At 36.8% G+C, this 14,770-nt stretch overlaps 1 protein-coding gene across 1 annotated transcript in view; it reads right to left on the minus strand.

Annotated features, from left to right (window-relative positions):
• Positions 1–14,556, minus strand: part of ZC3H15 (zinc finger CCCH-type containing 15) — a 26,221-nt gene extending 11,665 nt beyond the window's left edge. Inside the window, exons 1-5 of the mRNA XM_008586828.1 lie at positions 14,372–14,556; positions 7,133–7,234; positions 2,018–2,129; positions 1,253–1,405; positions 728–819 (exon numbers count right to left, since the gene is read on the minus strand). Coding sequence (XP_008585050.1) covers positions 728–819; positions 1,253–1,405; positions 2,018–2,129; positions 7,133–7,234; positions 14,372–14,446 — 534 coding nt within the window. The 5' untranslated portion in view covers positions 14,447–14,556. The remainder of the gene's footprint in view (positions 1–727; positions 820–1,252; positions 1,406–2,017; positions 2,130–7,132; positions 7,235–14,371) is intronic.
• Positions 14,557–14,770: the final 214 nt, after the last annotated feature.

Genomic DNA, 14,770 nt, shown 5'->3' on the forward strand with positions numbered 1-14,770 from the left:
AAAAAATTCCCACACATTTAGATTATCCAACATGTGGCAAAATGGATACAGTTTGAAATATACAACCTAAATCTAATATTTCCAATAATCTCAACATTTCCATATCATTCTCAGTAGCCAAGTCTGCTAACTTATAGAATAAAACTGTCTTTGGTGCTGAGCCAGAGATAAGTCACTGAAGATCCTCTTCAATCAGACTTGTTCCTCTGTACTAGCAGAAAGAATAACTGAAAAACTGGAGTGGAGATGGCTCTTTCCACGCATATGTTAATGATTAGTATAATGGTGTTTAAAAAAGATATCAGGGAAAAGATCTAAAACTATAAGTTCAATCAATCTGAGAACCGCTTAAGAATTTTTAATAACTCAATCTTATAAAAATAATAAGCCAGGAGGCTTGTACTTAAAATCTTGTTTAATAATCCTAAAATTAATGCCATGATTAAAATAGATATGAAGATTACATACTGTAATTTTATCTACTGCTTCCCTAACGTATATCTGCTTAAAAAGACAGAAATTTGTATTATAAGACTCATGACCTAACACCGTGAACAAGAATCTAATTTTGTTAAATTCCAAAAATAAAGCAGGATGCACTTTATCTTGATGAAATGAGATTTTCCAATAACTTAAAGAATAATCCAGTAGAAAGTAGCAGCAAATACCTTGCCACATAATTCTAATAATAAATACCACAGCAACTCAATTCAAGAAAAGGACATACTATTTGAGTTTTTGGTTTTTTCTTTTCCGCCTCACCGTGCTTCTTGTTCACTACTTCTTCCAGCTTTTTCTCATCCCAATTATCCATAGTATCTAAATTAAAATAGATATGAAGATTACATACTGTAATTTTATCTACTGCTTCCCTAACGTATATCTCCTTAAAAAGACAGAAATTTGTATTATAAGACTCATGACCTAACACTAAAGGTAAGAATAAACAGTGTTGTGAGATTATTGACCAAAGCTTCCCAAGTAGTTTAGTAAAATGAGAAGGTAGAACTGAAGAAAAGAGTGACAGTCAAATCCAAAACAAACCACTCATTTATAAGCATCTTCATTTACTTAATCAAATGGTGTAATGTGGTAAACTCACATTTTATAAAAGATAACAACAAACTCAATTAATTATTCTTTACGAACATAATTCTACGAAGATTGAAATGTTTTTTACAAGTTACAAATATCTTAATAGCAAACCAAAAGTAATATGCATTTATTTTTAAAAGAGAGTTAAAAAAAATACCTTTTTCAAGTTCTTCATCTCTTGCATCAATGTAAACACTTCGCTTTTCACATTTTCTCTCCAGAGTCAAGTCATGAGAGAACTTACACTTATCTCCTTTAGTACACTGTCCTTGCTTGAAGAATGCACACACCACTGACTTAGGATCTGCACCTATGTGAAATAGCATATGGCATTTGTATAACAATCTGCCAGGCAATATAGTACAGCTTGTATCTAGGATGGAATTACTTTTTGTTAACTTGCTACTTTCCATCCACTGATGTAAGAGGAAAATATCATTTATAGGTGATGATTAAGACATTTTCTTTGAAGTTCCTTCTGTAGCATTTAATGTTTTTGTTTCTTTTATTCTTATGAAAAAGGGGGATGAGAAACCAAATAAGACACAGGTTATTCTATAGTCACTTGTCTAGTGAGAGGCAAAAAAGGAACAGGTATAAATGGAGAAATGCTGTTAAAAAATTGGGATTTATAATTTTACACAACTATAACTTTGTCTTGGCTATTACCAAAGACAACCAGTAGACTATCTAAAAATCCTTAATTTTGTCTTAAGTGTGGGGTTAACAGCTGGAGTTATAGTTGTACAATGACACAGCTGTGTGCCTATATAAAGGAACCATAAGCAAGCCAATGATACAGGATTACCATTTTCATAGCAGACACAATTGGCTTATCTAAAGAAAATAAACATCAAAACAAATCACTAATTTTTAATGTGAATTATATTTGATAAAAATAACCCCTCTGAAATTTATTTACCTTTACTTATTTTTTGAGCAGCAACTACAGGTTTGAACAGCTCATTTAGTTCCTGCAATTCCTTCTTCTTATCATCTTTCTTTAGTTTCTTTTCAGCTTCACTTTGTGCTACCTATAATATTTTCAAGTTAAAATGTAAATCTGACTTTTACAAAATTCTTTTCACTACACAGTAATCAGTAACATAATAAAGACATTTGTATATTTATATGTATTTATATTCATATAGTTTATAGTTTATATGTAAACTATTAAAATTGTTAAATCTTGTAATTAATTTGTTTTTTTGGTCTACAAATGGTACCATGCCTAGTAAAAGCATACTCAAAAGCTTAAAGCAGCAAGCATTTATTAAGCATTTACTACATGCCCAGCATTTTTAGCAAATGGTTCTCACCTAAGATGTTCTTCTGTGAAAACAACCCACTCCCTAGAAATGTAGGGTGCATTTTGAAGATGAGAGAAGCAAACATCCTGAAATGTACAGTCATGTACAATAATGAACTGTACCATCAAAATACCATAAAGGGTTATAGTGCCCTTTTGGAAAAACACCGGGCTAGGTCAGTGTAGGAGATTAAACAAAACAAAACAAAAAAACATGACATTTAATATAGTTCCAGGCACACGATTTACATACCTAATATGATTAGAGGATTCATCCAAACATTTACATGTCAGGTCCTATGTCAGATGACAAGGAATACAAAGATGAAAAGATAATGATGCTTATTTAAAGAAGCTCAGAATGTAGTAGAAAGACAGACATGTCAACAACCATAATACATAGCACTTGGGAAAAAAGAATGCCTATATGCCTAAGAAAATTAGACTGAGCTGATAACCTTACGGATAAGTTCTACTGAGGGGCAAGAAAAGGAATGCAGAAAGAGCCAGCCAGTGCAAAGACACAGGGACCAGAAGAACAAAGTATGAGAAACATCAGTGAGAAGTTTGTGTATCAGTAGGTGATAGGGTACAACTCAAGGATTTAAAGTAAACCAGTGACAGGTTGTATTTTATAAATATCAGGATGGCAGCTTTGTGGAGGATGGACAAGGAATCCAAGAATGAAGACAAAGAGGTTACTGCAATGACTGTAGGCAAGAAAACAAAGAAGCTTAAAATAGGCATTAGTAGTGAGAATGAAGAAAAGGAGACAGAAAAAGCTCTTCAGGAGGCAGAATTGATAGGACTAAGCGACTGACCAAATATGAAGTACAAAGGAAGAGGAGGAGTCCAGGACTATCATATGTATAGTTAGTGCTGTTAAACAAGACAGGGAATACAAGAGGAACAGGTTTCAGGATAGGAGGTGGAGATGAGCTGTTTTGGACACACTGAGTACCAGATGCTTACAGAGCATCTGGGTGGAGCTATTTAGAAGGCACTTGGAAATGGATATTGATTCCACTGAAACCAGAGAGGGTCTGGTTTGATATTAAGATTTTGGGAATAGCAGCTTACAGATAATAATTGATTAAAACTTTGGTTGTGTATGAGATTACTAAAAGATGGCATAAAAAAGTGCCAAGAGCAGAGGACAATTCCTTAAAGAATATCAATATTAAATGGGTCAATAAAACCTAAAAAGTACATTAAAGAGACCAAGAAACACCAAACAAGTAGATAGAAAACCCGGACAAAAGAGTGTTCAAGGGAGAGGAAATTTTAGGAAAGAAATAGCCAAATAGTATATAACTAGGTCAAAGACATCCCAAATCCTGCCTTTGACAATATGGTAGATGTGTTTAAACAAAAAAACATTTTTAAAATGGCATAAAAAAGTGCCAAGAGCAGAGGACAATTCCTTAAAGAATATCAATATTAAATGGGTCAATAAAACCTAAAAAGTACATTAAAGAGACCAAGAAACACCAAACAAGTAGATAGAAAACCCGGACAAAAGAGTGTTCAAGGGAGAGGAAATTTTAGGAAAGAAATAGCCAAATAGTATATAACTAGGTCAAAGACATCCCAAATCCTGCCTTTGACAATATGGTAGATGTGTTTAAACAAAAAAACATTTTTAAAAAGAAAAAATTAAGTCACTTTATTTTTAATAATATGGTTTGCACTCCTACTTGACAAGTACCCCTTATGACCTGGAAGAACAGGTTCAAATTTAAAATGCTAGGCCTCCATGGAGTTACAAAGTGAAGCACGGCAGTAATGTAAGGGTCAGTCCCTGGCTCCTCAAAAGAAAAAATTAAGTCACTTTATTTTTAATAATATGGTTTGCACTCCTACTTGACAAGTACACCTTATGACCTGGAAGAACAGGTTCAAATTTAAAATGCTAGGCCTCCATGGAGTTACAAAGTGAAGCACGGCAGTAATGTAAGAGTCAGTCCCTGGCTCCTCCTCTTCCCACCCACAGTTCATCCCACCTTGTGGGGGAGGTGGGGGGAGTAGACGGTATAGGAGAGGAAATGGTATGAATCCAGGCTCTGTCCATTCTTTTTGGCTACCTTACCCATATTGGCAGCACAGTGTACCTTAGATGGGGATGGGCATAAGGAAGAAGCTTTTGCAGGCCCTGAAAGCAGGCTCAGAGCTGTTGTGGGGAGGAGTGGTGCAAAATCTGGGTGGGCACATCCCCCTGGCCTCACTGATTCCTTACCTGTGGGGAGAGAGAAGTCTGGAGAAGACACACAGGGCTGTCCTGTACAGCACAGAGCCTATGGCAGGGCACCTCATGTCCAGCTCTAGGAGCAGGACTGCTGCTCATTTCAAGTTATATATGGTGGTTAAGTACCCCCACGTTCACAGATAAAAGACCAGTTACCCCAAGAAAGTATCAAAAATATAATATTGAATGTACTACCAAATCGAACTGCCAACACAAATTTATGGCTTTCCTATGTCTATGAAATGTGAAATCACCACTCAAAATATCTCCCACTAGAAGAAAAAGTCCAGGACACACTGAGTACTAGAGGGAATAGGACTGAAAAAAGGACTAAGGGAAGAAAGTGAATTTTTCTCATGCATCTATATTTGCCAGAAGATTTAAATTACTTCATTTAACCACCAGAAAAACATTAGCAGAGATGATCACTCTTCCACTTTACAGATAAAGACGAGTGTCACTAAATAATTTAAGATCATGTAACAAAAAATACAGGGAGAGGGCCGGTCCCGTGGCTCACTCGGGAGAGTGCGGTGCTGGGAGTGCTGAGGCCGCGGGTTCGGATCCTATATAGGAATGGCTGGTGAGCTCACTGGCTGAGCGTGGTGCAGACCACACCGAGCCAGGGGTTATGATCCCCTTACCAGTCAGGAAAAAAAAAAAAAAANCAGGGAGAGGGCCGGTCCCGTGGCTCACTCGGGAGAGTGCGGTGCTGGGAGTGCTGAGGCCGCGGGTTCGGATCCTATATAGGAATGGCTGGTGAGCTCACTGGCTGAGCGTGGTGCAGACCACACCGAGCCAGGGGTTATGATCCCCTTACCAGTCAGGAAAAAAAAAAAAAATAGAGATATTCACATCCATATCTATCTGATACTAAGGTTTGAGTGTAGATTTTTATTAAACCAGACTGTTAGGTTAGCAGCTTACAATAGTTTTTGACTCTAGGCTCAGGCTAGGAAGTAAAAGGAAAGTGTTGGGGTAATGATTTGTAGACAGCATGAGCGAGAGAAATTTGTTTCAGATAGGGGTTAACCATCTCATAAATATATATTTTCATATGCTCAGATTTAAAAAAATCTGTAAACGTTTGAGAAATTCTTTCCTTCCTCCTACATTTAAAAATAAACAAAAAGAAAAAATAATTTCCATACGTTAAGAAAAAGGAGATGGGGTGGTGGAAAAAAAGTACTTTTAAAAATAAAGATCCATGTTTATAAAATCTTAAGGAGTGAAAAGTCTAAAGATTCTGAAGAAAATAGTGCTAAATTTTTTTGAATGAAATGCCAATGGATGAAATAATTCTCAAATTCATATGAAAGAATAAATGTCTAAGAACAGCCAAGAAAAATAGAAAAGGAGCAACATTCTGGGAAAGGACTTGCCTTAATGGCTAACAATATATTACCAGGCCACGATAATAAAAACTAATGTGATACTGATTTAGGGACAGACAATAAATAGAAAAGAGAATTCAGAAATAGATTGTAACATATTTGAGACTTTAATATAATGTCAATAGTATTTCAATTCAGTGAGAGAAATGATGCTGGTTAAGTGGCTATTCACTTAAAACAAAACAACCTTGACATATAAAATAAATTTATATGACGAACTGTAGACTGTAAAAACTAAAATAACTAGAAAAAAATCTAGGAAAAACATGCATAATCCAGTGGCAGGGGACATCTTTTAACCGTATTTTTAAAAAGCTAGATACATCTGGCAATATAAAAACTAAACATTGTTATATGACAAAGTATAACTGAAACATCACAAATATCTGCAATGCAGACAAAAGGTATCCCTCATAAACTGACAATAAAAAGACAAACAACCAAAAAAGCAAAGGAAATGAATATGCAGTTCATACAAGTATAAACCCAAACAGCTAAGCATAAGAAAACATACTCTCTAGTAGTGAGGAAAACAACATAAAAATGAGGTATCACTTTATACCTCTCAGATTGGAAAACATTAAAAAGAACTTTAGCACCTATTACACATGCACCGCAAATGAAAATGTGAAGTATTATAGTATCTATGGAAAGTGATCAAGAAAATTTAATAAAGTTAGAAATCCATTCCCCTTCATCTAAAAAGTCTGTTATCAGGTAATTTATGCCACAGAAATTAAAGCACAAACACATGTAAGAACACATGTACAAGGATATTTCTTGTAGGAGTGTTCTTAGTGTCAGAAAACCGGAAACAAAGTGCTCACTTATAAACAGTGAAATGGATGGATGTAACACACCCCTATTACGGAAGAGTATGCAGCCATTATTAGAATAAATGAGAGCTATATCAAAATGGCTTGGAGGAACATCCAAGAGGTACTGCTCAGTAAGAAAGTCAAGATGGAAAAGATTTACAGTAGTATTCCACTTTGAAGTACAATTTTAATACCAAATATTTTTATTTGTAACAGATGCTGTATAATATTATATCCATAAGAAGAATATATGGAAATTTAAATAATTTACCTGACGTGGATTTTGTTGACCAAATTTAACTTGATGAGTGACAGCTTTGATAAACTTCTGTTGCTTTGCTCCTTTCTTATTCTTTAGACCGAAAGTTTTGTCCTAAATGAAAAAGGACACAGAAGTATCTTAGCAAATTATACTAGTATTTGTTTTTCCAATGGTGTCTAAAAATCATCTTTCCTTTATTGATTGACAAGAAAAGTATTCTTCCTGGGCTGGCTGGTTAGCTCAGTAGGTTAGAGTGTGGTGTTGTAACTCCAAGGTCAAGGGTTCAGATCCCTACACCTACCAGCTGAAAAAAAAAAAAAATTCTTCCTTATGTTATTATACAAAGACAGGCGAAACACTAACACATCAAGTCAGGCTAGTGTGCGTCCTTGAAACATCACCCAGGATTCTTCACAGGTCAATACAAACTTATAACTATCATCATTAAACCTGTTATTCTATGATGCTTTTTCCAGGGTGTATTCCGACTCACCATTTCTACAGGGTGTGTAGAGTTGTTATATCAGCACATGAAGTCCAACGTCAAATAAATTTAGAAGAATTCTTGTTTAAATAGGATTCTTAATTCTTAAGCACAGATATCTCACAGCCTTTACCAGAAGGGATACAGTATGCAGCACTTACAAATCTTACTTCACCTCAGAATGTATTTTTATCACAGTATCCTAAGAGATTATACTCTGCTGAACACATTTTGGGGAATACTGCATAACGGGAAGAACATACTTTATGTTTGGACTGATTTCTTGGGTAATAAAGTTATCCTGTCAAAACCAACTAAATTTAATGAAGAAACCAAACTACTGAAATGTATACATTCTTAGCTGATGTTAAAATGGAAATATTAAAATTGAAGCATATCTAATTAAAAAGCAATGCTTTATTTAAATTTCAAACATTATTAATATAATAATTTGGGAATATTATTAATAAACTAGCAGCTATCACTTATGAAATACTCATTATGTGCTGGGCATTAACAGTGATCCTTGGTATCTATTCATATTTAATAACATTTAGAAGCCATTGTACAAGTATATGCAAGTTTGTGTGTTTGAGGGTTGTAGTAGGTTAAATGGTGTCCCCCCCCAAAATCCATGTCCACTGGACCTTAAATGTGACTTTTTTCGGAAATAGGTCATTACAGATGTAATAACTTAAGATGATTAGGGTGGGCCCTAAATTCAATGACTGGTGCCTTTAGAAGAGGAAAGTACACAAAGACAGAGAGAAGGCAATGTGAAGACAGAGGGAGAGATTGGAACGACACAGCTATAAGCCAAGGAATGTCAAGGATTGCCAGATGCCACCAGAGACCAAGAGGGGGCAAGGAAGGGTTCTTTCCTACGGCCTTTAGGGGAAGCATGACCCTGCCAATACCTTGATTTTGGATTTCTAGCCTCCACAACTGTGTGATGATAAATTTGCTGTTATAAATGACCCAGTTTGTGATAATTTGTTATAGCAGCCCTAAGAAACTAATACAGCAGGCCTGATCAGTGGGCTTCACCCTATGGTGAATGAGTAGCAAGCCAGACAGGAAACCACCAAATTCAAGTATCTGAAATCCTTTTTTTCTGTGTCTCTTCTGTTTCTCTGGAGAAGGATCCTCTGGCTGGGAGGACAATAGCCTGGCTCTAAGACAGGAGAAAAGGGCAGGTGGGAGAAGGGCAGGTGGGAGAAGGTGAAAATGACACCCCTTAGTGGTCATTTTCAGGCCCACATTTTAACAACCCCCCCCCNCTCCCTTAGTTGAGTTTTTCCAGAATTTTACAGAGCAAATTCACTTACTTCTCAATGGCACACTCTTGGGTGGGCATTCAGTCCTGACTGTTCTACTCTAAGTCTTTCTCATTGTCTTGTGAGACAACGGTTTCGGAGAGGAAGAAGAGGCGAAAAGGTCTTTACTTCTGAAAGTAACCTGAGACCCTCTGAGAGGCATTTATTGTAGACTGAGATAAATTAAGTGGCCATTCTAAAGCCTTTATTTCGTATTATTACTAAGGGAAGTAAAAGGGTAATGGGAAGAAAGTATTATAGCAACAGTATTGAGAAAATTATTTGAAAACATTCAACGTTATATAATCTTTACAGCCTCTCAAAACCAATAAAACAGATCTTTCAATATTCTTAAGATCAAAAGGTTCAAGAGGATTTTGGTTCTAAAAGGTTATTTCCTATTGAGAAATATCTCTTTATTCATGACATCTATATCCATCCATATACCAAAACTTTGCTTTCCTTCCTTAAATGCCTGCTTTGTGTTTTAATATCCCAACATATCACAAAATTCTACATGAATTTTGTATAGCCTTACATAGGGTAAGCAGAGGCTGAAAAAAAGTAGTAGGAGGCACATACAAACTGAAATTCTCTACGTTAAGTTTTTTTATGGATGGCTTACCTTGTTTTTCTGGAAAAGAAAGTTTAACATTCAATCCAATTAGAAGGAAAGAAAGTCAAGGGTAATGTGACATATGGGGAGAAATGATCATCGTACAGCAACCGAGTGTAAAATGCCATATTTTCTTTTTACAAAAAGTGAGTCTAATGGGAGAGAGAAGAGACTTTGGTAAAAATATAATCAAGATCAAATTGCAACAGTATCTATAGATGCCTTGCTAGAGAAAAGTAAACTGGGGTCAACCCGTGCTCCGTATGTAACTATACAGAAGCAGCAAACTATGAATAAACAAGGCCAAATAGCAAGGTAGATACTGATACATGAATACAGAGGAAAGAAAAAAGTCTCCTAAGGGGACCTGGCCAACTAGAAAGAAGCATTCACAACAGCAGTTTTCGGTAGAGGTATATAAGCTCCAGATCCCAGAAGAAAAAGTTTTCAGGTTTAATTACACTGCTTTAGCACATAATTAGTTTAAAGAGATAATAAATGAATCCCTCATTAGGTTAGAGTTCAGAAATTATTTTTTCCACAGAGGAAGAGAACACTTACTTATCTAATATTCACTAAACATAAACTCCTGAACATACTTTATTGAACCCTCTTAACTATCCTTTAATATACTGTTAGCCCATTCTGTAAATGTGGATTCGGAAACTCAGAAATGTCCAACAATTCTTTTGAAGTTACATAGCTAATAAGGGGCAGGCTATACAGTGGAAAAATTTAAGAGTAAAACTCTGGAGTCAAACTGACCAAGTTCTAATCCCAAACAGGTGGGTAATTAGCCTTTTTGCTACAGTTTTCTTATTTGCATAGTGGGTCTCTAACCTTTTAAGATTGTTGTGAAAATTAAAATATTTACTACAAAGAGACACTGTAGCACAGCGGTTCACAGCAAGGACTCTGGAGTCAGAATTCCTGGGTCTGAATAATACTTATCTCACTGAGAGAGCTGAAGGAGCTATGTAAATGTACGATCTGTAGATGGCTTGTGTGTCTCTGTTCTTTCCTTTTCCCTAAAATATTGAAAACTGTCTGGCCCAGTAGGTGATAACTAATAAACGACAGATCACATCTGAATCAAGATATATTTGACTTCAAGCAGTCCTTTTTTTTTCCACCATGAAAAACTGCTCCCAGAGAAACCTCATTAACTTAGGGGGCTGGCTGGACCACTTTCTAAGTGGTCCTCTCTGGATTAATAAAGTTCCAAAAGTGTGTGTGTGTGTTGGGACACTAGGGTAAGCAGAGGCTGACATTGTTTTTCCTCATTAGTTTCCCCACAAATGCACTAATATATTTCTGTTGTCCTTCCATGCAGTGGATATTCTACAACTGGTTAATCTAGCTTCAAGTAATAAACAGTCGACCTCGACTGTTGGCCAAAGTTCTTCATTGGCAACCAATAATTTCTCTTTCACCTTCACCATCCTTACACACCTGGATCCTGTTTCTATACGTCACTATTACTACTTCCTTGTTGTTACAAGTCCTTAGCTGGATATCTTTTATTTGCTTGCCCTAAATCCAAAGATTATTTCCCCTTTTTTCCATAATCAAACCTTTAATTGCTCAATGCTCACTTCAATTTGGTATTAAATTTTACCTATAAGAAAGCAAATAGTAATGCCATTTGAGACTAATGTGTGAATATCTAACAGAGCCATAACCCTCTTTGATACTTTCATTTAAGAAAGAAAATTCTTATTAATGCAAATAAGTTCATAAAATTTGGGGGAGTTTAAAGAGGGAAAGAAAAAAAAATGAAGGCAATATAAATAAATAATTTCAGGTGGGCAGGAAGTAAGCACCATATAGACAGCATAGGTCAGTCTATCATTATTTTCTCTATGTAGTTCTTATTTAAAATATAATATTTATAATAACAATAGGTGTCATTTACAAAGTATGTATGCCATATGGCAGGCACTTACATATGTTATCTCACTTAACTCACAGCTCTGTAATAATCCATTTTGCAGATGAGAATTGTGGTTCAGATAGGTCATGTAACTTGTCTAAAACTACAGAGCTAGGAATTTGAAATATGGGCCTAAAAGGAAGGCTATCTGACTTTAAAGCTGGTGATCTTTTCATTGAAGTATGCTATCTCTCATGCTCTTTACTTCAAAATCTGCACTTTGCTATTTTTCCACAGTAAGCTTCCACTCAGTGGTGGCAGTGGAAGCAACAGAGGTACAGAAGAGGGGAGAGGTACAGAAGAGGAGAGAGGTAAATAGGCCAACCATTTATTTTAAAATCTATTCAAAAGTGCTGCTTAAAAGCATATGTTCTTTTTAACTATGAATTTTTACAAATTTAAAATTTTAGGCCATATATCTATAAAACCTCCCAGAGTTAACCAGACTTTTAAATAAGTATTAGTCTTTACATGTCAAAATAGACTCTAAAGAATTATTTTTTCACAAGTTATGATAGTCACAGAGATCAACAACCAGTTTGAATCAGGTTTCAATTATGTTCATTGTAAGTTTGTCACAAAACATATTTTACTTTAACTTTTAAATGTTTTGATAATGAGAACAATTTGTAGTTGAAATTTTACTGTCCTGGATGAAACTTGATTGGGGAGCTGAGAGTTAAGTCCGATCTACCTTTCCTTATCCTCTGGCAATAGTCACTGGGATATGCTGAGCTTTAAGGGAAGTTTAAAAAACAAACAAAAAAAGTTGCATATAGTATTTATTAAAGCAGAATATACTGTTTCTTAACCAGGCTAGATAACAGAATATTCTCTATAAATCTAATTTCACAAATGCTATAACTTAACACTGTAACAGGCAATATTACCGTAACTCTCCAGTGGTAGCAAACATCAATACAGCACACTTGAGTTTGCAAAACTTTACTGCCATTTTTAAAAAAAGGCTCATCATATACATTTAAATGTGGAAAAAACTAAAACAAAGACAGGCTTAATTTCACCACTCCATTAAGATATTTTTATGTCAGAGAATGTAGTTGCTGTGTTTTGCATTTTTCTTTGGAGGTATCTTCATTAAACTAAAGTTGCTTTCTCTTTAGCTTAAAAATAGTGTATCATTTTAAAATTGACGGGATGATATAACTTTCACGTATTACCAATTAAACATAATACAAATAACTATCCTTGTATATAAAGTTTTATAATGCATAAAGTGTACTTTAAATTGTTATGAAACATTTAATTTCTCATTTATGTGGGAGCTTTACTTTATATCATGGTCTACTATGTTAAATCAATCTCAGTAAAGAAAACTTACAAATAAAACGACATCCCTAAAATGCCCTTTGTTTACATTGTACTGAATGCCATCAGATCATCATCTCCAGAGATTTACCTAAGTGCTAGGAATCCAGACTGTTCAAAAAGGTGATGGTAAACACAGGTATGCCGGTAACAATCATTTTGTTTCTAAATGTTTGATTATGGTACTTCGCGACAGGATTAAATAGTACAAATTAGCAATAAGAACATATAGGTTCTGCTTCAGAGTCGGAATTTGGCCAAGGTTACTAGAATTCTTCATAAACATTTTACTTAAATCGCAGTCTTTAAAAATTATGTGAAATTTGACAAAGATAAGTTCTAATTAGGTTTGTGCAACAAAACTCTGAGAGCTTTCACTGCTATTTTACAAGGCTGTAATAACCGAGTACTAAAAAACAATAACCAGTTATAAGACATCTTATTTCAAAACACCCAACATCTATTTTGGTCGTGTTTTAATAAAAAAATACTATTCCATAAAAGGCTATCCATTCTTCAGATACACCTTATGCAGTAAAATGATCATGGCTTTAATACATGAGGCACTATTTATTTTAATTAAGAGGAGGATTAACAGCAGAAATCGAGGGAAGAAATATCTCGTTGGCTGCTATATGTTTATGGAATGTCAAATATTCTCTTTGGAATATCAAACGCTCTCTTAAGGAAACTCCGTGACACAGTCGTTGGTAAACAAGTGCAAAACAAGTAAGAACGTAGATAGCGTTCCTCGGCCATTGAAGGGCTACAGGCTCAACGCGCTAAACGAATATATGTATCAAACCAAGCAGGGGTATGGGACTTAACACACTGAAACCACCTCTTTTAAAGCGTTATTCTATGCAATCTAATACACACATACATAAAATATATATATCAAACTCAATGTACAAGACTCTGAGCTGCCACCTGAAAGAAATCTCCTCTCTTCATGCGACTTTAAACAGTTTAGAAGTGGATCAGAAAAGCCGTCAAGTAGCAATTTGTTGACTTGAAAGAATTAACAGTACTACTCTTGGGTGATGGGTAAAGAAATAAGGAACACAAAGACCAGTTATCAATCGGCCTTTCAGAAAAACTCTAGTCCGAGCCCATTCAGCGTATATCTTTAAACATAAATCTAGAAACGTTTCTAATTCTAAGAAGACTAGCGAAGGACAAAATCCTGTCACAGACCAAGGGGTCACTTCGCAACCAAGTGGGTGAAGGCGGGCGTGTGGGCGGTGAGGCAAAGCCCAGGTGCCGGGGCGCCAGCAGCGTCACTATAGCAATGAGAGGCAGCGAGCGTCATCAGGGAACTGGAGAAAAGGCAGTAGGACTCAGAGCCGATGGGAGAGACACCTGGCCCCGGAAAATGTAAAAGGAAGCCCCAGGGAGCCAGGAGCTGAGGCGCTGCTTTCCGGAGGGCTCGCGGCGTGAGTGGGGGACAGAGCCGATGGGAGAGACACCTGGCCCCGGAAAATGTAAAAGGGAGCCCCAGGGAGCCAGGAGCTGAGGCGCTGCTTTCCGGAGGGCTCGCGGCGTGAGTGGGGGAGGGGGGGTTACTCACCTCGATAATCTTCTCCTTCTTTTTCTGCTCCGCCTTTTTGCTGCCCCCGGCCTGAGCCTGTTTCTTAGGGGGCATTGCGGAGGCAAGTGGCACCGGCCACACTTAAACACAGCTGGATACCGTCAGGGGATCTGGCCCCGCGGCAGGATGTGGAGGAAGACCCGGCCGCCGTCGCCGCCGCACCACACGGAGAGCGAGTCGCTTATTCGCCGCCGAAACGCGGCCTTTGCGACAGGTCGGTGCCGCAGAGCATTGTGGATAGCGAGGAGCGGCGCCCGGAAGCGGAGGTGCGCGTGCGCGTGGGCGTCCGCCGCGTCCGACCAGGAGCGGGCCGGACGGGACGTGGGAAAGTGACTGCACGTGAAATGTATTGTCGCTCATTCACCGGGTCCGCTCTAG

The sequence above is a fragment of the Galeopterus variegatus genome, unplaced genomic scaffold (assembly GCF_000696425.1).
Source record: "Galeopterus variegatus unplaced genomic scaffold, G_variegatus-3.0.2 Scaffold4141, whole genome shotgun sequence".
Classification (NCBI taxonomy): domain Eukaryota; kingdom Metazoa; phylum Chordata; class Mammalia; order Dermoptera; family Cynocephalidae; genus Galeopterus; species Galeopterus variegatus.